The sequence below is a fragment of the Sodiomyces alkalinus genome (genome assembly GCF_003711515.1).
Source record: "Sodiomyces alkalinus F11 unplaced genomic scaffold SODALscaffold_5, whole genome shotgun sequence".
NCBI lineage: Eukaryota > Fungi > Ascomycota > Sordariomycetes > Glomerellales > Plectosphaerellaceae > Sodiomyces > Sodiomyces alkalinus.
In genome coordinates, this window is record NW_021167083.1 from 2,761,892 (window position 1) to 2,788,341 (window position 26,450).

Below are 26,450 nucleotides of genomic sequence, written 5' to 3' on the forward strand. Positions count from 1 at the left end.
CGTCCTTCGGGGATAATCTAGACCGTAAGAGTTTATAAGGATATACGATAAAGCTTTTCGGTGGCACCGTTAACTAGAAGGCGGGTAAGTAACCGACGGTCACGACGTTATTAATAGAATCGAAACTACTCGCTCTTATAAAGGCCGCTAAAAAGACGTTATTCGTTAATCGGATATTATGGGATTTAGAGCTTCGGCTAGATTAATAATAGCTATAGCTATACTACGATAATTAGCAGACTATTAACCTCGTTAATAAGAAGGCATAACGCCTACGGATAAGGCTATAGCAAGTCGATATATATAACTAGTAGGCGCGCTAGTCAGTATAATAAGGTCTTTTTAAGGTTATATACGTTAATACGAAGGAGATAATCGCGGACGGTTTAATAAAGATATTACTAGAGGCGGGGATTAAAAGATTATAGTAATAGCTTAATTTAACGGATTAAAAGGATCGTATCGAGTAGTCGAAATAACTACACGAAAAGATTAAACGCGCTAAAGCCGTAGCTAAAGCCGTGGCCGTAACGATAATGACAGCCTCCAAGGGTATAGTAGATCCGATAGATATAGATCCGATTAAGTAAATCCGGCTACTTAGGATTAAGGAACTAATCAAGATAGAATTAAATTAAACGGTTAAATAGGGCGGATTTAGATCCCTTTTACAAGGGCGTTTTTCCCTTAACTATTAATTTTACGATAGAAAAGCTAAGAGCGTTTAGTTTAAACAGAAGCCTCTAATTAGTTAGTTAACCTAGAAAAACCCACCTTAACTAAGGGGGTATATCGTATAGGCAGGACCACGATATAGTCTATAGGGGATTTAGGGGGGATCCACTCCCTAACTAAGGGCTTCGGGCCTTAGGTATCAGGATATAACAGGGGCGGATACCAGAAAAGACCGGATAGGATCTAAATAATATAGTACCCATAACAGAGTCTTCACCACCTAAATTAAGGGCATAAGAGACTCACACAGATATAACTTAACATAATACACACACACGAGATTTCTGCTCTACTAAGTTGATCATCTAAGTGCTATTTTAACGTGCGACAAATAGTGTCCAAATACCTAAATACCTTAAGGTACCTAGGCAGCATTGGCCCAGGTCATAGCGATAAGCCGACCGACCCCCCACTCTTGAGGTCTGGACGCCGAGAGTTTAGAGACGACGATTTCCGCCTGAATCAATTTGATCTATAGACAATTACTCCTCTCCTCGTGTCTTCCGTCAATAGTCGAAGCTTTCTCTGCCCGTGGTGACGGGTGCCTCTTATTACGATCGAAAGGCGATGCTTCTGTGACCTGGTCGTCTGAATCTCCAGTCAAACACTTAGCGCCACTTGTCCACTCAATCCTACGACGAAGGCAAGTCAAACAAATATAAAGATGGCAACAGATACAGAAAAAGGTGCTGGAGTCCTTAAATCATGGCGACACTAGGAATCGTTTGCTTACGGAGTCCCAGGTGACGAAGAGACCATCAAAGTGGCCTCGAAGAAAGTCACCAAAGACAGATCACACGGAGTGATTAAACTTAAGAAACCAGTGCCAAAGCATAACAAGCCTGGTGTTTGGAGAGATGGCAGCGCCATTGACGGTATAGTCCCAGTCGCAAGCGAGACCGGCTATACATGCGCTGCGAGAAGCTGACTATACATGCATCACTGAAGACGAGAAACGAAAGAGGGAAAATGCCAGCACAGACCTACCGTCTCCCGGGCCCGTTGTCAATCCTTTTGACGATACTGCAAGAGAGGCATTTACTACCGGGAGACCGCTCGAAGATAATCCAGACTTGCAACAATGCAAGCATTGCCGAAAGAGTATTCTCAAAACAGCAGCCAAGGCCCACGTTACTCAATGCCTCCGATTAAAGAAAGAAAAGGCTCAAAGGAAAAAGGAAGCAAGAGAAGCAAGGGAACGAGCTAGAGAAGCTGCGAGAGAGGAGGAGGCGAGGAGGGCGGGCGAGGAAGCTGACGGTAAAGGCGACGACGACAGCGATGGCGACGACGATGCGGAGAAGAAAGGTGCGGGTGGGGGTAAGAACGCAAAGAAAGCCACGGGAAGAAAAACAGATGAGATTGCCAAAGGAAAGAAACGGAAAGCAGAAGGTGATGCAGATAAGGGACCCAAGCAGAAGAAGAAAAAGGAGGAGTCGAAAGCCAAAGTCCCCAAACCCAAAGGTACTGAGGATCTCACGCACACGTCCATCATACCGATTGACAAGGACACGAACTAACTATAGCCTCTTAGGGCCCGTCGATGTTGAGCGCCAATGTGGTGTACTCCTTCCGAACGGGATGCCTTGCGCCAGGTCCCTGACATGCAAGAGCCATAGTATGGGCGCCAAACGTGCCGTAGCAGGACGGTCGTTGCCCTATGACATGCTGTTAGCAGCGTACCAAAAGAAGAATCAAGCGAAACAGCAGAGTACGTCCACCGTCTTCTGGCTTGGGTATAGCCCTGTTCCTCGCTGACCATCTGTTCCCTGTGCAGAGGCTGCCCTCGATGCAAACGCCCCCCTCGAGGATGACGACGAGGCGAATGCAGGACCCGTCGATTCGGACGAGGAGACGACCGTCGTAATGACGGCCTTGGCACATTGGGCACCGCGTCCCCCAGTACCTCAGCCGATTATAAATCCCATTAAGCGAAACTATCAACTTGCTCGGCTGCACGAGCAATTACAGATGGCCACAAATGGAGGACGCACCAACATTTTCCGCGTTGTCGGCTATGGATCCCAAAAACTGGCGGACGGGCATCAATGTTCTGATACGGACTTGGATGATGCGCCGGGAGAATCAGACTCGGCGGTCGTGGGTTTCAATGCAGGGAGGAGGCCATCGAGTCTCGGCATACAAAATCAGCATCAGAGCCGACCGCCCGTGGCAAGTCGTGGCTAAACTATATTTCTGTTTTTTTCTTATTTCCTTTTCTTCCCCCCCTGCCCAATACATTATGAGGGCAGAAAGAAGTTCCCGAGACCTTTTACTCCCGCCACGCTGTCTGCCAGGACGGATAGCTTCTTGAACTTGGCTGGGTAACCACATCATTAAACACGCGGAGCCATTTTGGTTCGACACGCGGTGTTTCTCTCTCTGAACGACATAACCATGCCAGCTAGCACTGGTTTCCCCTTTCGTCTTCTTCTTACCCGTAATACAGTCCACATTATGCTGCTCATTTACGAATCATGTCAGTTGGCCAGGCCCAGGTTTCTTCACCTCTGGCGCTGGGATATTCTTTCGTTAACAGGAGGGCCACATAAGTTCTATCCGGTTTCACCTCAGGCAAGAATCACGAATGCCATCCATCATGGCATTGAATAACAGTATAGAATTGTATCTATCTCAGTTAAGTGCTGGAATCTGCTGTGGTGATAAAGTGTGCCTGTGATTCTGATGTTATACGTGTATATATGGTCGGAATTATACGTAGCCTTATGGCGGTATGGGAAGACCTACGGAGACAGCGGCCTGACAAAAGGATCGAAGCACTTTAACGAAGTACACCGCGTTTTGCGCGGTTTATATCACGGACATACTAACCACGGGACGATAAGATACATCCAGCTTACTAGTGTAGTAGTAGCAGATATACGACGAACTAATAGATCGTTAATCTAGTACTATCTTAATCGTATAGCTAAAGGAGAATAACTATAAAAGGCATCTTTATAATCTAGAAAGGTTAAGGCTATTAGATAAAGCGTAGTCAAAAACGTTATAAAATAGGTTTAATTTGATTAACATAATTATATATAATTATAACTGTGTAAGGTGTCGTACTTTAAAATAGCACTTGTATAATTAACTTGATAGAGCAGAAATCTCCTGTCTGTGTATTATATTAAGTTATATCTATATAAGTCTCTTATACCCTTAATTTAGGTGGTAAAGACTCTATTATAGGTACTATGTTATTTGGATCCTATCCGGTCTTTTCCGGTATCCGCCCTTATTATATCCTGATACCTAAGGTCCCCGAGATCCAAAGCCCTTAGTTAGGCATATAGCCCCTTAGGACTATATCGTAGTCTATATACCTATACGATATACCCCCTTATTTAAAGTGGGTCCAGCTAGTTTAACTAACTAATTAGAGGCTTCGGTTTAAGGTAAAAGCTCTTAACTTTTCTATTATAAAAATAATAATTAAGGGAAAACACCCTTAGAAAAAGGATCTATATCCCCCTTATTTAACCGTTTAGTTTAATTCTATTATACTCGGTTCCCTATTACTAACTAGCTTAATCGGATCTATATCGATCGGATCTACCATGCATTTAAGGGCCTTTATTATCGTTATGGCCGCGGCTTTAGCGCGTTTAATCTTTTTATATAAGTAACTTAACTACTTAATAAGATCCTTTTAATCTATTAAAATAAGCGATTATTATAGTCTTTTAATCCCTGCCTCCGGTAACACTTTTATTAAGCCGTCCGCGATTATATCCTTTATATTAATATATATAACCTTTAAAAGGCCTTACTATACTAACTAGCGCGCTTACTAGTTATAAATATTAATATAGCGTAACCTTATTCGTAGGCGTTAAGTCTTCTTATTAACGAGGTTAATAGTCTACTAATTATCGTAGTATAACTATAGTTATTATTAATCTAACCGAAGCTCTAAATCTCTTAATATCCAACTAACGAATAACGTCTCCTTAATAGCCTCTATAAGGGCGAGTAGTTCCAATTCTATCGATAATATTATAGCCGTCGGTTACTTACCCGCCTTCTAGTTAATAATACTGCGAAAAAGCTTTATCGTATATCTTTATAAACTCTTACGGTCTAGATTATCCCCGAAGGACGCGTCGCTTACGGTTAAGAAGAGTGTATTCCTAACGAATTCTAGGTAGTAGTGTTTTATATAGTATAGGAATAGCAGCACTTATTAAGCCCTCTTAAGATAATTAGAGGAGAGATTGACGTTATATTAGGAAAGCTTCGAATAGGCGAACACGATATCGGGTCTTATTATAATAACGGTATATAGGATTAAACCTATTATACTCTAATACTAGCGGACCTCGGGAATTAATACGCGTATACTATCACGGGGTATTAGCGGCCTTATAGATAATAATAATAGAATGTTTAGTAGTTTTCGATAAAGGATATCTACGTAGTATTTAACCGCGATCATATCTATATAGGAGGCTTATAATAACTATAACCTACGGGTAGCCCTATCCCTTAGAATATTAATCGCTAGGAACTAGCGGATTTCGTCGCTTTTAGGTTAACTATTATCGTTCTTATAACTTACGTGGGGGGACCTACGTTTTACACGGAAACGCCCTAAACCACTCGAAACCTATATTAATCGAAGCTCTTTTTAAGTTCTATACGCCTATCTATGGCCCTGTATCGTGTAGGAGCTAGTCTAGGGGTAGAATGAGTGCGAAAACGCCTAGAAATAGGCTTGCGTCTGCCCCGCGTGCGGGGGAAAAGTCTAACATGGCCCGTGCGCCCACGCTGATAAAGCAGCAAGCCTACCCGCACAGAGCCGCACCCACAATCTCCACGCAACCCCAACACTATAAATAATAACCTACTAGCCATAACGCTAGCTATAAAAACGCCTCTAAGGTCTCTAATGCCCCTAAACCGGCCCCAAGGCCCCTATAACTATAAAGGGCCTAGGGGAGGTAGCTATAGGTAATACCACTAAAAGTATAGAGGATTTACCCCTCGCTACGTCCTATAATTGGAAAAGGCACCTTAGCCCTTTTACACTAACTCCTAGACGTTTTTCTAGGCCCCGGATCGAATTCCCCTCGGACTCGGAGGCCGAAGGCGTTTTCGAAACGCTTTCTAGAGCCGCCCGCGCTAAAGACCCGAGCCTTTTAGGAACTAGATAGGCTAAAAAAGCACCCGGAATGGCTAGAGCCTCGGGAAAACCCTTAGTTACGCGCTAGATGTGGACTAGTTCGGCTAGTAAAGTATAGGCTAAGGAACTACTTAAATAGGCTCTTTAGCTACTTTAATAGGCCTATTACCCTCCACCCTGCCCCCTAGATCAAGGCCCTATTAGTAGGGCTTAAATCTGCTATTAACGGAGTACTAGAAGCCTCCTAGCCCCCTATACTCGAATTGAAAATTAACGAGCTAGCCTACGTAGTTCGTAGGCTTATAGAATAGCCTAAACTCCTTTATAGCGAGGCTTTAAAGGGGAAAAAAGGCCCTACCTAAGCCCCTACCCAGGCCCCTATTTTAGGGGCCTTAGCATCTTTAGCTCCTACCCCCCCGGCACCCCTACTAACCAACCCTAAAAAGGTTCCTAAGGTTATTCTTTAACCTATAGTAGGGGCCCGGCTTCCTAGGGAAGATTTTAACCCCCTCGAGCTCCGAAACAGGCTTAATAAGGCCTTAAAAACCCCTGTAGTTACGGCTGTTAGCCTATTAACTAATAGAAACCTTATTCTAACCCCGGGGCCGAAATACAGCGTTTAATAGCTCCTAGACTCGTAGAACCAGTGGTTTAAAAAGCTAAACCTGCCCCTCTAGCCCCCCTGGCCTATAGGCGACTAGTATAAGCTTATTATTAAATAAGTGCCTAGCAGACAGTTTAGGGGTGGCGATACCCTGATACCCGACCCCTCCAACCCCTCCGAACCACTATAAGAGGCCCTTAACCGAAGCCTATAATAGAGCCTAGATCTATTGGACCTAGTCACTAAATTCGACACCTTTAACCGTGTTAGGGTAGTAGGAAAGCCTTGGTGGCTATGGGCTCCGAACGCATTTTACGGCACGGTGGTTATTTCCGTGCCCACCACTAAAGAACAGAAGTACTACCTGAAACAGGGGCTCTATATAGCCGGCTAGCGGCTAAAGGTCTATAAATATAAACCTATAATGTCCAGGACCTAGTACTCTAACTACTAGAAATTCGGGTATACCCGAGGGACTTATAAGGGCCTAGTTACCAACCCTATCTACGCTATCAAAGGACACAGGGAAGAATACCACTACTATAACGAGTATAAAGAATACGGAGACTGCGAATATAAGACCTATAAGTACTATAACTACGAGGGAGAGCACCCTATCTATAGTAAAGACTACGAGATCTTTAAGCTATAAAACCCTAAATTCTATAAATAAAGGGCCTTTTAGTTCTAAAGATATCCGGTTTATTTAATATAACGTCGATAAACAGGCCCTGGTATAGGAAGCTATCCTAGAATAGGCTTTAGAAGCTTCGACTGATATAGTCCTTATCCAGGAACCTGCCTACGTCTCGAAACTAGAAGGGTAGTTTATTCGGAACCACCCTGCTTTCTATACCGTTACACCTATATCCTAAAAACCCTAAGTTTTCCTTATTAAGCCTAGGGTCCTTACTTATATAGGAAAGGGCTCTAGGATCGACTTTTTATACCCCGACGACCTTCTAGAAGATATAGACGCGTAGAGTATAGAGCTTTATTATCTATAGACCTTTTATATTCTACACGTTTATAATTACCTAGAATAGGACCCCGAAACAATAGGCCGAGGGTGCCCCCTAGCCCTACCCTTTCTACCTCTTCCAGTTTTACTTCTTCTTCTTCTTTTCCCTCTTTTTCAGGCCCTAGAATCCGGCTCTGGTCCGGCGATCGAGTGCTATAAGGCCTATAGGTCCCTAAGTCTACCCTTATTTTAGTGGACTTTAACAGGAACTACTGGCAGTGGAACGGGGCTGCTACTAACCAGGCTTTTATTAGGACCTAGGCCCTAGTAGACTAGTTAGATAGCCGCGGAGCTACCTGTTTAGTAGATTCTGAAGAGGTTAACCTGAACGGCCGGACTTTTTTTAGGTCTAATCTTCGTTAAGAGTCGGTTATAGACCTCGCCTTTTACACGCCCGGCTTTGATCGTCTTCGCTTCGATAAGTGGGAATATATCGATAATATTACCTCCCTATACCGCGCTATTCTACTTTTAGCTTCCGTTTTAGGCTCCGAAGGTCCTATAAATAAATCGCTTCCGCCGGCTTATGACTATAAGCTAGCAGATTAGGACCTATGTTCTAGTACCCTAAAGAGCCTAGAACCTAGCCTTAATTAGCAGCTTCGATAGGCTATCGACTCTTAAACTAACTGTATAGGCTACTATCTTTCGGATACGATTACCCTCGCGCTTAGGGCTTTAGTGCCTGAGTTAAAGATAGTAGAGTGTTTAAACCTGTGGTGGACGAAGGAGCTAAAAGCCCTACGAAAAATATCTGGCAGGGCTTTTAGGGTATTTCGAAAGACGGCTAGAAAGGGGGCCTTGGCTACCCGACTAGCGTTTTTAGAAGCCTCCTAGAAAGAAGCTCGAAACCCCTATAAAGCAAAAGGCCTACGCCTTCGAAGATAAAAATAACCCCCTACTTTAGACCGTTTTTCTAGCACCCTCCGCTACCGATATCCCCGAAGCCCCTGTATTTATAGGCCCTGCGGGGGACTTAGACCCCTCCTACCCCTTTAGCGGTCCCTAGAGCCTAACTAGATTACGTAGTAAGGGCCTTAGAGGACCGTGGGAGTGGCCTAGCCTATAGGTTATAGAGCTATAACGCGCGACCTTCAGAGCTGCTAAAGGCAAGGCCCCTGGACCTAATAGAATAGGCCTAAAACCGATCCAAGAGGCCTATAAGGCTATTTCCGGGTTCTTTTTATAGGCCTACTTAGCACTCTTTTCCGTAGGATATTACCCTGTCTGCTAGAAAGAAGCCCTCGAGGTTATTCTGCCGAAGCCAGGGAAGAAGGACTATTTAGACCCTAAGTCTTATAGGATTATAGCCCTTCTAAACTATTTAGGTAAAGTACTCGAACGGGTTATAGCAACTAGGCTTAGCTTTCTATCTAATACCCGCGACGAACTTTTATACCCTAGTTAAATAAGGGGTAGGAAATAACGCTCCGCTATCGATACGGCCCTTCTCCTCCTTCACTATATTAAGAAATAGCGTAAAGTATACTAAATTTTAGTAGTTTCTACGCTGTTTTTAGATATTACTATTAATATTATTATTAATCTTACTCCGCTATCCTAACTAATCTATAGGAGCCTTCCTAGGCTATGCGGTCTTTCTCGGGTAGCTATAGAGGGGAAAACCCGGGGAAAACCCGGGGAAAACCTCTATATACTTTCTTAGGTAGAGAGATGCCGCTATAAGGCCGCTATAGCCCCGGTTTATCCCTATTATATATCTGGATCTTACCTTTAGGCTAGTAGCTAACGGGAAGTGTGGTAGGCTAGTAGTTAGGTAAGTTAGCCTAAGCTAATCTTTATCGGTGGAGCGGGGGCCGAGGGGGCGTTACCGCGTTTCCGCTATACGGCGGCTACGGCTTTTTATCCTCGGTCTCCCTACGTCCGTTAAGGATTATGCCTTTTATTCCTTCTATTCGGTTAATAAAAAGAGTAGGGGAGGTAGGCGCCTCCTACCTCCCCTAGGTAGGTAGGTAAGGGGATAGGGCCCTACTCTATTATAAGAATTAGATAGTTAATATCCCCCGAGGCCTTTATACCTTAAATATCCCTTTTCCTCCTATAACACTAGCGAGTTTATTTTAGGTTTTCCTCCCGATCTATTCCCGCTTATAGTCCTATCGGCTTATCGTTCCGACTTATACTAACTAGTAAACCCTTTTAGTTTTCTTATCGTATTCCTATTATAGTTTTACTATAAGTGTCTCGTGGGTAGCGTTGTGGTAGCGTAGTGGCGTGGGATTAACTAGGTAGTATAGTATTGATTTATATATATAAATAAGTCATTAATAGTGGTAGTATAATATAAGTTCTTTTCGTGGCGTAGCGGTGCCTTAGTAGTAGCGTGCTAATAATCGTAGATATTATCTCCTAATAATAATAATACTACTAAGAATAACCGCTATTACGAGTATAGCGTAGTTCGTGTTATTAATACACCCCAGATTCCACCGGGAATACCAGGGCGTACCACGGGGTACCCTAGCGGTACTATAGTATAAGCCGTGGCACCCACGGGGTATACTATAGGTACCTTTAGGGTATACTATAGCCTCCTTAGGGTACGATTAGTGAATGCCGGGGAATCCCCCGGGTTCCTATACATAGAAACCGAGGATTCTACGGGGTTTACCCGTGGATACTTAAGTCCAGGGGGCGCGCCCCCTTAGGTTAGATAGATTATCTTTATTACACCTCTTTTACTATAGTAAAGGTCACCCTTTAAATCCTGGGTTCCCTAGGTCTGATAGTACTAGCTAGCTAGAGTTATACCCGGATAGGGTATATTAAATCCTAGATCCGTCTAAGTCCTATAATACTAGCTAGCTAGAGTTATACCCGGATAGGATATATTAAATAGTAGTAACTAATACTTTTAGATAAGGTTCGCCTACTACTATCTAGTATAACCTATAAGGACCGCGACTATATAGACTACGCGGGTTTTCTAGCGAACCCGCTAGCGCGCTAGGCGAAGACGCCTCCCCTTTACTAGGCCTAGGCGTAAAGTATATAAGGAATCCACGGTCGCTAGTTATAGTATAGAAAAGGCGACTTACCGACCTATACTAAAGCACCTACTATACATCCCTAGCTTCGATAGTATAACCGATATAAACCTTCCTAATAATCGTCCTCCCCTCCCGCGAAATATAAGGGGAGCCTAACCTCTCCTAAAGTTTAGTAAGGACTACCTATACCTTATAGAAAACGTTTTCCTCCTAGAGTAAATCACGCTACTCGTTATCCTCCGATCGGCTATAAATATACCGGGGAACCCTAAAGCTAGTAGCGTAATAACCCTAAAGGGAAGAGTGTAGAAGCTAGTTATTATACTAGAGGGCGTGTATCCGAAGATCTAGGTAACTAATCCTAGTCGTTTCGCCGTAGCATTCGAAAAATAGCTTATCTATAAGCCGAAATACCGGGAGATCTTAGTAAGCTTAGATAGAATCGATAAGAAGAAGGGTAAGTAAGTCGCTAAAGCGCTTACTATTAGTTCGTTATCGCCGACTACCTCGGATAAGCTAAAGGACGGACTAGCGGAATATAGTCTAACCGGGATAAGTCCTACTAGACCTATCTCCGCTATACCCTTCGCTAATTAAATAGCTATAGCAGGACCTAATAGGTTATTACTCGACTTAGCGGCTTTAGGTAAACCTCTGTTTAGTTATATAGAACCGACCACGCTCCCTATCTATTCTACTATAAAGATAAAGGATAAGGAACCTACTATTAAGGAAGAGGAACTAATATACTCCCTAATCGCGCTTTCTCGGCCGACTACCCGGTTAATACTAAGAGTATAGCGTTTAGTATAGGCGTACCCGGACCTAGCCACGCTAACGCCTGCTAGGACTGCGGACTACCTGATAAAACGCCTCCTCCTCCAGCGCCGACCTAACCGCCCCCTACGGGCAGAGACTAAACGTATATATGCTAATCCGACTTACTCGTTATTATCGGAGAGCTTTAGCGCGGATTATAGCCGTAATAGTCCTAGGTCCGCTTTAAGGCGGATAACCTCGGATATTTCGACCCGCCAGAGTATTTTACCGTTACTTAAGACGATGGCATGGAAAGAACTAAGCTTATCTTCCTCGATATATTACGTTTCACGGACGCTATAGAATAGTATACTAGTATAAGCCCCGGGTATCGCGAAGCCCTTATACACGGTATCTTCTATTACCTCTTAGGAGAAGCCTCTAAATAGTTAATGACTATAAACCTTAGACTTTATAAGTAGTATAGTAAGAAAGCTACTCTAAAGGATTAGAAAGACGGTCTAAAAAGCTAATTCCGGCTCCTGCGCGAAGAAGCCGAGTATAGACTATATAAGGAAAGATATACCGTAAAAAACGTCGTAAACCGCTATAATATCCGCGTATTCGCTAATAGAGTAATCCGACTTATTAAGGCCTTGAATAAACCTAAGGAAAAGTAAGCCGACTTTATAAACTCCCTGGCTAACCTTATACTAGAGTAGTACCGGAACTATACCTAAGGTATATAAAAGTATTATATTAACTAATATAGCCTAGCCAGGGTTAACTAAGGAACCCGCGGATCTTATAGTTCTATACCGCCTATCGTAGTAATATAGTAACCCGTTCTAAAGTACTATAACCGCCGGTCTAGTCCTATACCCGAGCGATATCGTATACTATAGCCGGACCGCTATTCCCCTAGCCCTAACTAATTCCGTCACTAAAGCGAGAACCGCGCCCTGCCTACGCCTAATACTAACCGCTTTACTAATAATAAGGGTTAACGACTCCTAACTTATACCGCTAACGAATAATCTAACCGTCGATACGGGGACCGTCCTAGGGACCGCCCCTAAGACTAGGTAAATGCCTCCGCTAAAAAGACCGCCGCGGAACCTATATCCGGAGATAATACTAATATAAAGCCTAAGAACGAGTACTACCACGCCGAGATAGACTCCGAGGGTTCTATAGATTCCGAGGATAATAGTAGCGCGGGTAACGGATAGAGTAATTAACTATACTAGGTCGCTAATAGACCCGGATTCGTACCTAAGTATTCTAATCTCTACTAGGTACGCCGATAGTATAGTAAATACTATTAACCTATAAGATCTAATAATAAGACCCTTTAAAATAAGAAGAAATACGCCTAGCTATACCGACTAGCAGCGTAGGATAAATAGGACTCGACGCTAATTTATAGTGCCTTCTAGGAAGTAAAGGATCTATTTAGCGAACCTTATAACTATATATACACCTAGATCTAGGCCTATAGCACGCTAATAGGCGCGCTATTCGGAATTTACGTTAACTCGGGAGCCTCCCGCTACGTAGTAAGCTAGCACCTCCTAAGTCGATTCCCTGATAAGTAGGTTAATCCTACTAAGTAGGCTATGCTATATAGCATAGGATCGATAAAAACCCTAGGATAGGCTACCTTTACCGTACTAGTCTATAGTATAGTAGGTAATAACACGAAGATCGGCCGACTATATATCAGAGCCTAGGTAGTTCCGAGGCTTAACGCCGGTCTCCTCCTCGGATAAGAATTTAACTACCTAAACGGCCTAGATATTCTTAATATATAGGACGTTATCCGAATTAGAGTATACTAGGACCTTTTTCTACTAGCTCGAGTATTCGCTAAGCGCTCCCCGATCCGGGGGAAGATTAAAGCTACCGGAAAGACCGTGATTCCTCTGCGGTAATATAGGTATATACCTATCTAGAAACCCGATATTAACCTTATATCTATAAAGTTCTCCCCGGATATTAAGGGTTCCCCGAATTATCTCCTTAACGACTAGAGTATAGTATTAATCTTTAATATAAGTAACCGCCTAATAGTTATTCCTAAAGGTATTAGGCTAGGATATATCGAACTATTTTATGCTAACGGATACTTCTATATTAAATAAGATAACGCCCGGGATATCCTAATAAAGCGATTGAAGACCGTAAAGCCACCGGCGGATAAAATAACCGGTAATATTTTCCGGGGGTATATAATATCTAAGGGTAAACTCGGTATCGCTAAAAGCCCTAACGCTTTTACTTAAACTATTAAGGAAGGCGTAATAATCTACTACTGCGAGGCTAAGGTTATCCGCTATTTCGCTAAGATTATAGAAAAGTACCCTAAGGTTTAGACCGACTAAGGCGTTATCGATATATCCTATAAGGAATATATACGGATTCTATTAGTTAACGGATAGTATAACTAGAAGATTAGCTAAAAGGTATACCCGCTTAGTCGTGATAATAAGCAGTTCTTAGATAAGACCCTTAATAGGCTATACTAGTAGGGACATATAGAATAGCTGATATAACCCACGCCCTTTAAAGCGCCCGTGTTTATTATATAGCGTACTATAAATAGTAAGCATAAGGACCGGATAGTAGTCGATCTCCGTGCTCTAAATAAAGTTATTATCCCCGATATATACCCTATACCTCTATAAGACGAGGTTATCCGGTATCTCCGTAGAAAGAAGTTTATTTCCGTGGTAGATACTAGGGCGTTTTTTTATTACCGTATTAAGAACGGTTTACTATCGTTTTATACCGGGGATAAGAGCGCTCTAAGGTTACCCTAATAGGTTTTTATAATTCCCTAGTATATATCTAATAGTATATAGATAAGCTCCTCCGCCCGTATAAAAGCTTCGCCGCCGCTTTTATTAATAATATCGTGATCGTTTCGGATTCCGAGGATAAGCACGCCGGCCACCTAAATACTATATTAGCCCTATTTAACCGTAAAAGGATCTCTATCTCCTCTAATAAGTCCTTTATTGTATACCTATCGGTTTAGCTTTTAGGATTCGAGGTTAACGCCCTTAGCCTATTAAATATTAAGGAATATATAGCGGCGCTTTATAAGGTATTATAACTGGATGAAGACGTAGTGGCACCAGATCGTCAAGACAAAGATCAGACAAAGAGGTCAATCCAGCGAAACCACGATGCATAACCAAAACATAACCAACACCGCTACAACCTTCAGCGAAGAAGTAGATCGGTAGTCACTATTCTGATCAGGGCAACGCAAGTTAAACTGGCAAGATACCTCAAACGTAGAACAAGCAATTGCAAAAGAGGATGATGATTGTGTTTTTTTGTCCCTCAATGGGGACGTCCCGAGCCTGTCCTTAATATACATATGGGCAGCGGATCCAGCGGCCTTGAAAGGGGGGTCATGTGACCGTCTGCCGAACCACTCCAACGCCGCATCTGCGCGGTTATAGTATCGCCTCCAAAATCTCTATAAACGTTAGAATAGTGGATTAGTATAACGGGCTGGCTTTAGCACTTTATTCCACGGTTCTCCTACCGTATCGGCCCTTTATAATATCGGACGACTGCTCTTCTAGCGGAGGCACAGAAGCTTAGGAAGGATATAGGCTAGGCCTATAAGGCGTATACTTAATACGCCACGTTTAAACTAATTATCGAGGAGTTAGCCGTGTTTAGGCATATCACGGACATTCTTATATCTAATATTTACCTCTTTTACTACGATCCCTTTAAGATTCTCTTTATTTAGCTTAACATATCTAAAGAACTCGGCTTCTCCGCTATACTATTCTAGCTTATCGATAAGTCCGAATAGCTTATTAAGGGAATTATTTATAAGACCTTAGTATACCCGGTGCTTTATATGAGTAAAGGGCTAAATACCGCCGAGTAGAAGTATTAGCTAACCGAATTAAAGGTTACCTGCCTTATCTAGGCCGTCCGAAAGACCCGGACTATTATTTAATCCGCCCGCTGGAATCCGACTATTATCCTAATAGACTACGCGGCTAACATGGGAATTATAAAATCTATAGCACTAGCTAGTATTAATAAGACCCGGTTAAATATACAGCTTATCCTCTTCTCTGAATTCCTTAGCTAGTTTTAGCTAGACTACCGCTATATTTTTTAGTAAGACTACTATAATAGCTAACGCCCTTTTACGGCTCCCTACCATCGATACGGTAGAAGAGGGAGAATGGGAGCTTAAGAGAATTTAGTGCGATTAGGCGGTCTATTACTTTAGCGAGCTATAGATGGATCTGGATATACGATAAAGGATCTATAAGGGTTACGTTAAAGACTCACGGTAAGGCCTTATACTTACCTAGATAGAAGACTGTACCTCCCAGATTAAGATCCCCTTTAAGTTAGATAATAGTCTACTATACTATATAGAATAGAATAGTAAACACCGTCTTTAGATCCCCTTCGCCCTATAGTAAAAGTTTATCCGCGCCGTCCACGATAAATGCTATTACTTCGGCGTTAAATATACTTAGCATAATCTTATTAGCCGATTCGCTATCCCTAAGTTACGTAGGGAGGTAAAGTCTTATATCGCTAACTACTAGGTCTACGCTATTAACTAAACTAACCGCTAATACCCCCTTAGCGAAATATAGCCTATCCTAATACTATTAATCCCCTTCTATACTATCGCTATAGACTTTATTATTAGTCTACCCGAGGTTCCCTTAGCCGGTTCTCCCTAGTAAAGGGAGGGCTTCCCTTTATTCGATTCGCTTTTAACCGTCACCGATAAGTTTACTAAGGCTATATTACTTATTCCGGGCTATAATACGTATACCGCCTAGGATTAGGCTTTATCCTTATTTTAGGCGTTTTAGCTCGGGAACTAAGAAATTCCCTAATCTATTATTTCTAACTAGGACCCTAAGTTCCTCTCGGACTTCTAGATAATACTATAGAAGGCTACTAGTACTACCCTTAGATTCTCCACGGTATAGTATCCCTAAATAAACGGCCTATCCGAGCGAGAGAACTAAACAGTAAAGATCTTTATTCGTATATTCCTCGCCTAGAACCCCGAGGTTCTATAGCCGAAGGTTATCGTATTGCTATAATTTAACCTTAATAATACCTTTCACGAGATACTCGGATATGCTCCGAATAAGATACTATACGGTATAAGAACTAATAGCCCGCTTAACCTCCTTAGGGAAGCTAGCCCGTAGCTCTTACACGAGATACTCTAGGAAGACGCTAAGCTTATTATCGTTATAGCGTAGATATATATAAAGCGGCTATACGATAAGGAGCACCGTAATATACGGTTCGCCCCCGGCGACCTTATCTATATCTAACTCGGCTAGGGATATAATCTACCTAATAAGCTATCTACTACGATTAGTTAGTAACAGATAGGCCCCTTTAAGATCTTAGAGTAAGTAACGCCGTTAGCGTACCGCTTTAACTTACCGGGTATAATAAACGTCTATCCGGTAATTAGTATCGCTTAATTACTACCGGCTAAGAACCTAAGTAAGGACCTATTCCCCGGATAGAACGCTAAGGTAGGCCTGGTTAATACCGGCGATTAAGATAACGACTAATAGCGTAACCCGTATAAGCACTATAGGTGTTAGATACCATAGCCACCTTATCGGGGTATAACAAACTATATTATGTTAGACGTGTGGAGTACCTCGCTCCTATATATCCACCCTTATTTCCCCTGCTTTTTCCGTATAGTTAGATATCCCTACAAAGTATTATAAACTTCACTTAGATAAATACATATATAATTCCGCGTACCTTATTTATATTCTAATAGATATAAGCCCGGCGTTCTAATAAATAAAGCTATTCCGATCGATGCTATAGCTTCTAGGCTAGTAAAATCAGCCTTAAGTCTATAGCGGGTAGTTTAGTATTATTAGTAACGTCCGCCTACTTTAGTTTTAATTAATCATTTTATCGTTTTAATCGCACTATCGTTTTAAGCGTTCAGTACAGTTAATTAACCTTTCCGTTTATCCTATTCCACTGCTTTTTATTAGCATAACGATGGCTTCTATAGTAGTAGTGCCCGTTATAGGCCTCGTAACGCTCACCTCTCCGAAAGACTAGATGCCTTGGATTAAAGCCGTGATAATTATCGCGCACTCCCACGATATCGCCGACCTCGTTAATCCTAACCTTAAAGAAGCTAAACGGCCGAAGCGTCGTATTCGAATAGATCCACTAACGCCTCTAGCCTCTACTAAAGGAAGAGGTAATTAGGATATATAGTTTAAAATCTAGTAGGTGGAAAAGGATCGGTATAAAGCTGAAAAAGGGGGATCTAAGCACTCCATGACTATATCGCGAAGATAGTTAGCCCTGCTTTAAAGGATTAGTACGCCGGCTATATGGAAGTAAGGGATATATTAAAGGCCCTAAAGATATACCTTAAGCCGACGAACGCCGCCTAAAAGTTATTAATTAAAAGACGCTAGGATAAATACCTCTAAAACGTTAGGCGTATACCCTATAAGCGCTGGCTAGAAGACTTTATAAAGCTATGCCGCAACGCCGAGACGTATAAAGTTTAAGAATACGATACTAAGGAATAATAGATAGGCGGCTTCTTTAACGCTATCGGCTACGTAGTACTAGAGTAGTTAGAAGGACGTTTTATATAGCTTATCCGGTTAGAAGAGGAAGACCTACCCTTGACTTAATCTATTATAGAGGAATATACGATATAGCTTCGTCGCCGTTACCCGTACCGACTCGATAAAAAGCCTATTATAGTATCCTTTTATACGGTAACCTTCCTAGGTAAGGATAAAGAAGGTAAGGATTAGCGGGCATAATTGGGATAGTAAGATAATTAGTAGTCCTCTTTATAGTAAAAGAAAGAGTGGCTTTACGACTACCGTAATAAGAAGAGGAGTAAATATAATTATAAGCCTTTATAGAAGTGCCTAAATATAAACGAGGCGCGTAGGAAGATGGGATATACACCTTTAAAAGAGATCTTAGAACGCGTTAACCGTATTATAAAGGCCTAGGATAACGAACGATAAAAGAGATTCCGGGAGAATATCGAAAAGGACGCTAAAAGCCTGAAAACTAGTGCTAAAAACGACTCTTAGAAGTTATAGCCAAAAGAATCGTTAAAGAAGGCATCTAATTTCGTGGATAACCAGGATAAGGATTCCGATAACGAGGAATTCTATAGGATATATTCCCTTCTATAGCTAAACGGCAACGTTAGCAGTAACCTCTTTAATTAACTACTAATCGACTCCGGCACCTTAAGGTATATTATTAACTAATAATACCTATTACAGAACTTCGAGCCTGCTATTAAAAAGCGTCGTTTTTAAACGGGTAGTGGAGAAACTAAGCTAGTTAAGGATTATAGCAGATTATAATTAAAAGTGGACGACGAATATAGTAATCCTTTGATTTTAGTGCTAAATCGCGTTGCTTTTATATAAGACTACCCAATAATCTTAATCGCGACTAGAAGATTAAAGGAGTAGGGTATCGTTTTTAATTCCGGCCTCGAAGTGCTAAACGTAGAGGGCTTGGTAGCCCTACTTCTAAATAACGTTAACGATTAATACGTTCTTATTCTAACGGATCGTTAATAGCACCTACTAAGCAGCTTCTTTAATAGCTCTATAGCATTAATTATAAGCGTAGCTAACGCTTTTTTATAGTATAAGAGGCTAAGGCACGCCGGCGCTACTGCCCTCGAAAAGATAGGGAATACGCTTACCGGTGGCGTTATTAAAGGAAAAGGTCCTCTTATAGTGGACTATAAGGCCTACGCCCTTAGTAAGGTTAGGAGGCTAGTATCGAGGAGGCCAACCACGCAACGGCCGATTAGGCTATAGTAGAGGGTAGAGGTTAATTTCTTTAGCCTTAACGAGGTCTATAACGGTATAAAGTTTACTACCCTGTTTTCGGATCTATATATATACCAGATCGTTATTAGACTCCTGTGTAACGCTAAATTAGTACTCTAGATAATAGCGAACTTTAAGTCTTCCTGTGGCCATAATATAGCCTAAAGATTACTATAATCCGCCTAGATAGAGAAAAATCACTTTAGAAAGGTCTTAACGAGTAGGCTAAAGAACGGGGTATCTTACTAGAAAGGTCTACACCGTATACGGATACCTAAAATCCTCGAGCAAAACGCCACGGCGGCGTCGTCTTTACTATCGCGAGGACCCTCGTAACGGCCTTAGGTATTTAATAGGATATATAGCCAGAGATCCTGGCTACTATAGTATACCTATATAACCTAATTCCTCGTAAAGACCTTTAGTTGAAGTCTCTAAAAGGGTAAATAGAGGATTAGATTAAGAAATAAGGCCTAAAGAAAATCCTCTCGAAGCCTATCGTTAGCCACTTAAATATGTATAGTTATAAGGCCTATCCTCTAACCGCTAACTACTAACAAGGTCGTAACCTTAATGCTAAGTTAGCCGAAAGAGTATATATCGGCTATTTAATCGGGTATAAAAGCACTAATATATACCGGATTTAGGTGCTAAAATCAGAGAGGATTCTACGTATAAGGGACGTTACCTTTAACGAAAAACTGCTATATAAAGATCGCGATGTAAAGCCGCCGGTTACCGAAGAGGTCTTCGAGTAATTAAATCTGCTAGTGGATTATTAACTCCACGATCCTCTCGCTATTACTACTAACGTTACCGATCTTCTGCTGTAACTACTGCTAGAGCAGAATACCACGAGGGAGGCTATAGCGGAGGCTACTACTACTACTACTACTAATGCTTTTAGGGGGGTAGATAGAGGTGTAGGTTTAATAGCCACTACAGAATCTATAGAAGAATAATAATAGTAGGAAGATTAACCTACTAATTAGGAGGTATAGAAGGCACGTGGAATAGGGTAAATAAGCCCTATAACGCCTTCTACGCCTCCGGTAGCACCTGCTTTAATACCGCCTTCTATAATTACACCTATAAATACTCTTCTAATAACTAGAAACGGCCCTCCTACACCACTAACCAAAACTACGGATCTACCGCCTATTTTTAAACGATCTAACAAGGGCAACGATACCGTAGATTAATCTAACAGTACGGCCATAACCGGCGATACCGTCGCGATAGGATTATTATCCCCTAACTAATCGGTTCTTAAAGAGGAATTAACTACTACTACTACCGCTATTAATCCGGTATCCACGGCTCCTACTAAGTCTTTATAACACTTTTCTTCCACTACTATAGCTAACTAACCTGCTCCTATAAGCAGAAGAGACCGCCCTCCTGTTATTCTAACGGCCGCTACCGACCGGCCTACCCGTAGTAGGCGTCTAACCGACCGTTATACCCCTCCTTCCTTTTACACCTTCTATAATTAGATGAAGATATCGAAGAAGCCGCTACTACGCCGCGATATACCTAAAGAGCCTCTAAACTGGCCTTAAATATTAAATAGTTCCTATAAATTAGAATGGATCAAGCCCGCCTTATAGGAGGTCGGCACGTCTAGGTTAATAGGCACCTTTAAACGGTGGGAATAGTCCTACTAGCAGGGGCACGGCTCGAGACTACCTAAATCAGTTCTAAGGCCACTAGACCTTAAATGGGTTTTTAAATATAAGGTCGATCCTACTAGTTATATTAATAAGTTTAAGGCACGCCTATACGTTCGAGGGGATTAATAACCTAATAACCACCTTAACGCCTACGCCTCTACCCTCGCTGGAAGGACCTTTAGGTCCCTGATAGACATTATAGCCCACTTCGATCTCGAGACTCGGTAACTTAACGTAGTTAACGTATTCACTAATACCCTGCTTAATGAAAAGATCTATATTAAGGACCCTCCTAGTTAGCAGTTACTCTAATCGGCTACGGCCCTTAAAGCCCACGATCAGCTTAAGGACGTTTTAAAGTAATCTATATATATCCCTAAATAACGTAGAGGGATTTAAAGGCTACGCCGAGCGTTATATAGCCTCCGCCGTTCCCTAAAGCTATAGCATTAATAGCTCTCTTCCGTACTAGGTAAGTACAGTTTAAAGCAATTAACCGAAGACGATTACGTTTTTAAGAATAAGTCCTGATTACTTTCTTTTACGTTAACGATACTATCCTAATCTACCGTAAGGAATATTAATCTGCTACTAATAACCTAGTATAGTAGATACAGAAGAGCTTCTAAATCAGGGATCTAGGACCACTTAAGTGGTTCCTTAGAATCCGCGTAGGATATAATCGTTAATAACGTAAGCTATAGTTATCGCTTAATAACTATATCACCGATAAAATAAAGGCGTTATAGGTGGATTATAGAGATCGTAGGGTTAAAAGCCCTCTTCCTTATCCTAACGTTTTAGAACTATCTACTACTGACTAATAAGCCTCCGAAGAGTTAATCTATCTATATCTTCGGAAGGTCGGTTCTATTAATTACGCCGCCTATTAGACCCGGCCTAATATCTCTAAAGCCGCTTCGAGGCTTACCGAATTCAGCACTAACCCTTTAAAGCAGTATTATAACGCTACGGACAGGTGCCTAAAGTACCTCGGCTCGATAAAGACTCTATGCCTCTACTTCGGACCACGTAAAGACCACTAAAAGCCTATACTCTTCTATACCTCCAACGCCGCCTTTACGGACGACCGTAAAGCCAGGTATAGCTCCTAAGGGTATACTACCCTGCTATTCGGGGATCCTATAGACTAGAAGGTAAATAAGCAAATAGGCGTCGTGACCTCTAGTACTAAAGCAGAGCTTATAGCGCTTTCTGCTACTACTAGGCAGTATATCGCGACGAGGCGCTTAATACAGGACCTTACCCTTACCTTTAAGGAGGAACCACTAACTATATACTATGATAATTAATAAACTAAGTAACTGCTAGAGTCGCCGCGGCCTTAGGTTACCTTAAAACTAAAGTATCTCGATATCCACGCTCTTTAGATCCGATAAACCGTTTAAAAAGGGACCGTCTCGATTAATTAGATCGCTACTAACGATATAGTCAGCGATAGCCTTATAAAGGTACTACCCCCGCAGAAACACAGTGCGCTTATATATCTACTTAGTATAGAGGTCCCGCTAAGATAGGATTAAAGTAATTAACAGGGACGACGTTCTTCTATTACGTTCTAATTAAAGGAAAACAATTAATTAGATCGTTATTTTAAGTGTTTTTTATACCCTATAGACTATTATTTAGGTGCTACTTTTAACACTTTTTAACTGATTTTTAGCTTTAACGCCTTTAACACCGTTAATTGATATCTAGGCCTATTTTACCCTAGATTTACAGCTTTATATTAAGCAGAACAGTCAGGATTAATCCTGCAGTTCTGGGGGGTTGTGTCAGATGCCATAGCCACCTTATCGGGGTGTGATAAACTATATTGTGTAGACGTGTGGAGTACCTCGCTTCTATATATCCACTCTTATTTCCCCTGTTTTTTCCATATAGTTAGATATCCCCATGAAGTATCACAACTTCACTTAGATAAATACACACATAATTCCGCGTACCTTATTTGTGTTCTGATAATAGGATTGAGACGATCCTGGATAAAGGGATAATATAAGGGGCGATCCACGGACCGAGTACCTAGTATAATAGAAGGGATAGCCCGCTTACTAGAACGTTTAGATACCGGAGGAAGCTATAAAGGCTTAAGAGTTAGTTAACGCCTTTAAGGAGACATAAAAGACCTGAGATAATCTAAGGATAGCCTTAAAGAAAACAGAAGCCCCTAAGGTGCTATAACTAGGGGACGTCTAAGAACCACGGGATATATAGCGGAACCAGAAAACTATAAAGGGGGTACGAGGCGCCTCGGCGACGCGATATAAAATAAATATCCTTATTACTTTAGGTAACGCCTATAAACCCTAGGGAATAGCAGGAATAAAAGAACTACCGTTTATATATACCTTCTACCGGCCGCTATAATAACCACGATTACCACGGCGCTTTACTAGGCACTAGAAAAAATAATATCGCGTTTATAATACTCTATTTCCGCCTCTCTCCTTCTTTTATTAACTATTACCACGATCGCTTATATCGCCGTCGTAGTCTCCTATCATTTTCCCGTACTCACCGCCTAATATTATCGTCTTAGCACGCTTCCCTATTATCTCTTAAACTAACCACTCCATACTCTTATTATACCTTAATATATATATTCCCTTTATTTCCCCCTAACGCTATCTTCCTATACCACCGTCTAATATATACTACGCGGTCCGCTTCCCTAGCTCCTACTAGCCGTTAAAAGACGTCGAATACCGTGATACGTTTAAGAAAGCCTTTAACAACGCTAAGAGGGCTAGGCACGGACTTACTAAGGAAGGCTATCTCCGCGCTATCACGTTATATAGCGGTGAGGAAAGACTTAAGTATAAGCTTTCTACCCTTAGTATACGCTTTAGTGTATAGAAAGAGACGTATAAGGATAAGCTTAAGGAATTCCGCCGCTTCGCGGAGGACTAAGGGTATGATTATCCTACTACCCGTGACCTAGACCGTATAGTTTTCGTGCCGGCCGAATACCCTAAGGTAAACCAGGGTATTACTAATATTAAGGCTAAAGAGATTATTAAGTAATATCCCTAGCCAGAGTATATACTAAAAACTGCTTATAAACACGGTTGTGCACTACGGGGCCTAGTTATATAAAAGAACGCGTAGCCCTCCTTCTATACTATTACTAACGGTAACTAAGATCTTATTATAGTCTACTAGCGTGGTTATAGAACTATACTATTAATCCTAGCGAGTAGATAGCTCTACGCTATAATTAAGGATATAATCACCCTTAGCGCCGCGTAGAATACCCTAGACCTTACTATAGTAGTGCGCTACTTATATATAGAAAAGCTAGTATACCTTAGACCCCTTAGGACCGACGGTAAACTATTAGCCGCCTGTAGAGAGTAGCTCGCTAAGCGTATCACGACCGACTATAAGTTAGTAATCCGTATTATCGCGGCGTACGCCGTGCTTAAGCGATAGCACGCCGGCTATACTTACGCCGGACCGATAGCGTTAAATAACCTCGACCCCGTTAACCTACCCGAGCTCGCGAACGCGATAATATTCGATAAGGTATCTACTATCCTAGAGGTTAATACTAACCTCTAGGGCTTCCCGGATAAGGTGTAAGTCGTGACGGATATAGAGGACGATAACGGCGTGACTATTTTAGAGTAACTATAGGAGATAGCGCGAAAGGTTTATAGCGTTATAGGAATTTACCAGGGTATACCGTGAAGATAGGACGCCGCGGTGTTAGTATATTCCTTTTGTATTTTCTTTTTTCTTATCTCCGCTTAGCTAGGTAATAGGTAGTAATAGCGGCGGTTATAATAGGGCACCGCCACGTAAGAATACTCTTTTTCTATCCTCCCTAACTACGCCGCGGTTTACTAGTATAACCGTAACGCGCCTTAAGTAAGGCTATCGTAGTTACCGGGGAAAGCCTATAGAACGTAGGGCTTTATCGCCCGGGGTATTTATTACGCCCTAGATTCTAGCGGGAATACTAGGGCGTACTACGGGGTATCCTAGCGGTACTATAGTATGAGCCGTGGCACCTACAGGGTATACTATAAGTACCTTTAGGGTATACTATAGCCTCCCTAGGGTACGATTAGTAAATACCGGGGAATCCCCCGGGTTCCTATACGTAGAAACCGAGGATTCTACGGGGTTTACCCGTGGATACTTAAGTCCCGGGGGCACGCCCCCTTAGCTTAGATATAATTACATCTCTTTGACTATAGTAAAGGTCACCCTCTACATCCTGGGTTCCCTAGGTCCAATAGTGCTAGCTAGCCAGAGTCGTGCCCGGATAGGGCATATCAGTTATACCGTATATAGTATCGTATAGGCAGGACCACGACATAGTCTATAGGGGATCCAGGGGGGATCCACTCCCTAACTAAGGGCTTCGGACCTCGGGCATCATGATATAACAGGGGCGGATACCGGAAAAGACCAGATAGGATCTAAGTAATATAGTACCTATAACAGAGTCTTCATCACCTAAAATTAAGGGCATAAAAGACTCACACAGATATAACTTAACATAATACACACACACGAGATTTCTACTCTATTAAGTTAATCATCCAAGTGCTATTTAACGTGCGATAGTTATAAGCCCGGTTTATAACGCCTAAACGATAGATATTAATAAGGCTACCCCTATTCCACTATAAAAAGTAATCACGTCTATATAAGTACTCTTAAATAACTACTATTAACCTAATTAGAGTAATTAAGAGATTAATTAACCTACCTATTAATTAACTAACCGATAAATAATAAACTAGCAAAGATATCTTCTAATATATCTAATACCGAATAAAAGGCGGCCGCTACTACCCTTATTAATTAGAGGGATTAGGTAGTATAGAAGCGCGCTATACACGGTAAATCTACCTCCTACTAGGATAACTATCTTAATCTAAAGCTAAGTAATAAGGAGGCTAACGCCTACCTCCTCCCTATACCTATACCGCCTAATTTCGTAAATATAAAGCCCTCGCTATAGACCCTAACACGGAGGAGGCCACGGCTATTACCGTTACGGCTACTCCATCTTCCACTATCACGCTAAAGGGCGATAAGGACGCTACGGACGCCGCTACTATCACGGCGGCCACGTCTATAGGTAAGAAGAAGACGGCTACCCGTAGGAAGGCCACGGCCGTAACGAAAGAACTACCGACCAGGGCGCCTATATTTATCGATAACCTCTCTAAAAAGGAGTATACGCGCTACCTATAAGATCGCCGCGTATACCGCGAGGAAAAAGCAGACTATAACGCGTAGTAAAAGGAATTTGATAAAGTATACTCCTATATCGAAAGGACTATTTATAGCACGTTATATAGCCTCCTCGCCTAGCTATAGGACGATACCGTAAATGACCCACGGGCTTAGATTACTCTCCTACACGCGCACGCAGGACTAACCCTTATAGACCTCCGTAAAGAAGCCCTAATCCTATACCAATAATACACTACGCCTATAAGGGCTATACCTAAGGATATAAACGCCTAGGTAGTAAGCTAGAAAATAGCGATAATATACTATAAATATATAGGCGTTTTAGAGCTATTAAGCGCGGACTATTAGGCGGAAAACGCGTTAAAAGCTATTAGACCTATCGCCCAGGAATAGAG

At 42.0% G+C, this 26,450-nt stretch overlaps 1 protein-coding gene across 1 annotated transcript; it reads left to right on the plus strand.

The window, feature by feature from the left end:
• Positions 1-1,021: 1,021 nt before the first annotated feature.
• SODALDRAFT_379023 (SCA7-domain-containing protein) lies at positions 1,022-5,573 on the plus strand (the record flags this gene model as incomplete). The annotated part of the gene is made up of 6 exons (XM_028615016.1): positions 1,022-1,421; positions 1,479-1,610; positions 1,684-2,196; positions 2,267-2,443; positions 2,510-2,911; positions 5,518-5,573. The coding sequence occupies exons 1-6, from the start codon at positions 1,400-1,402 to the stop codon at positions 5,571-5,573; spliced, it is 1,302 nt and encodes a 433-aa protein (XP_028466672.1). The 5' UTR covers positions 1,022-1,399.
• Between the last annotated feature and the right edge of the window lie 20,877 nt (positions 5,574-26,450).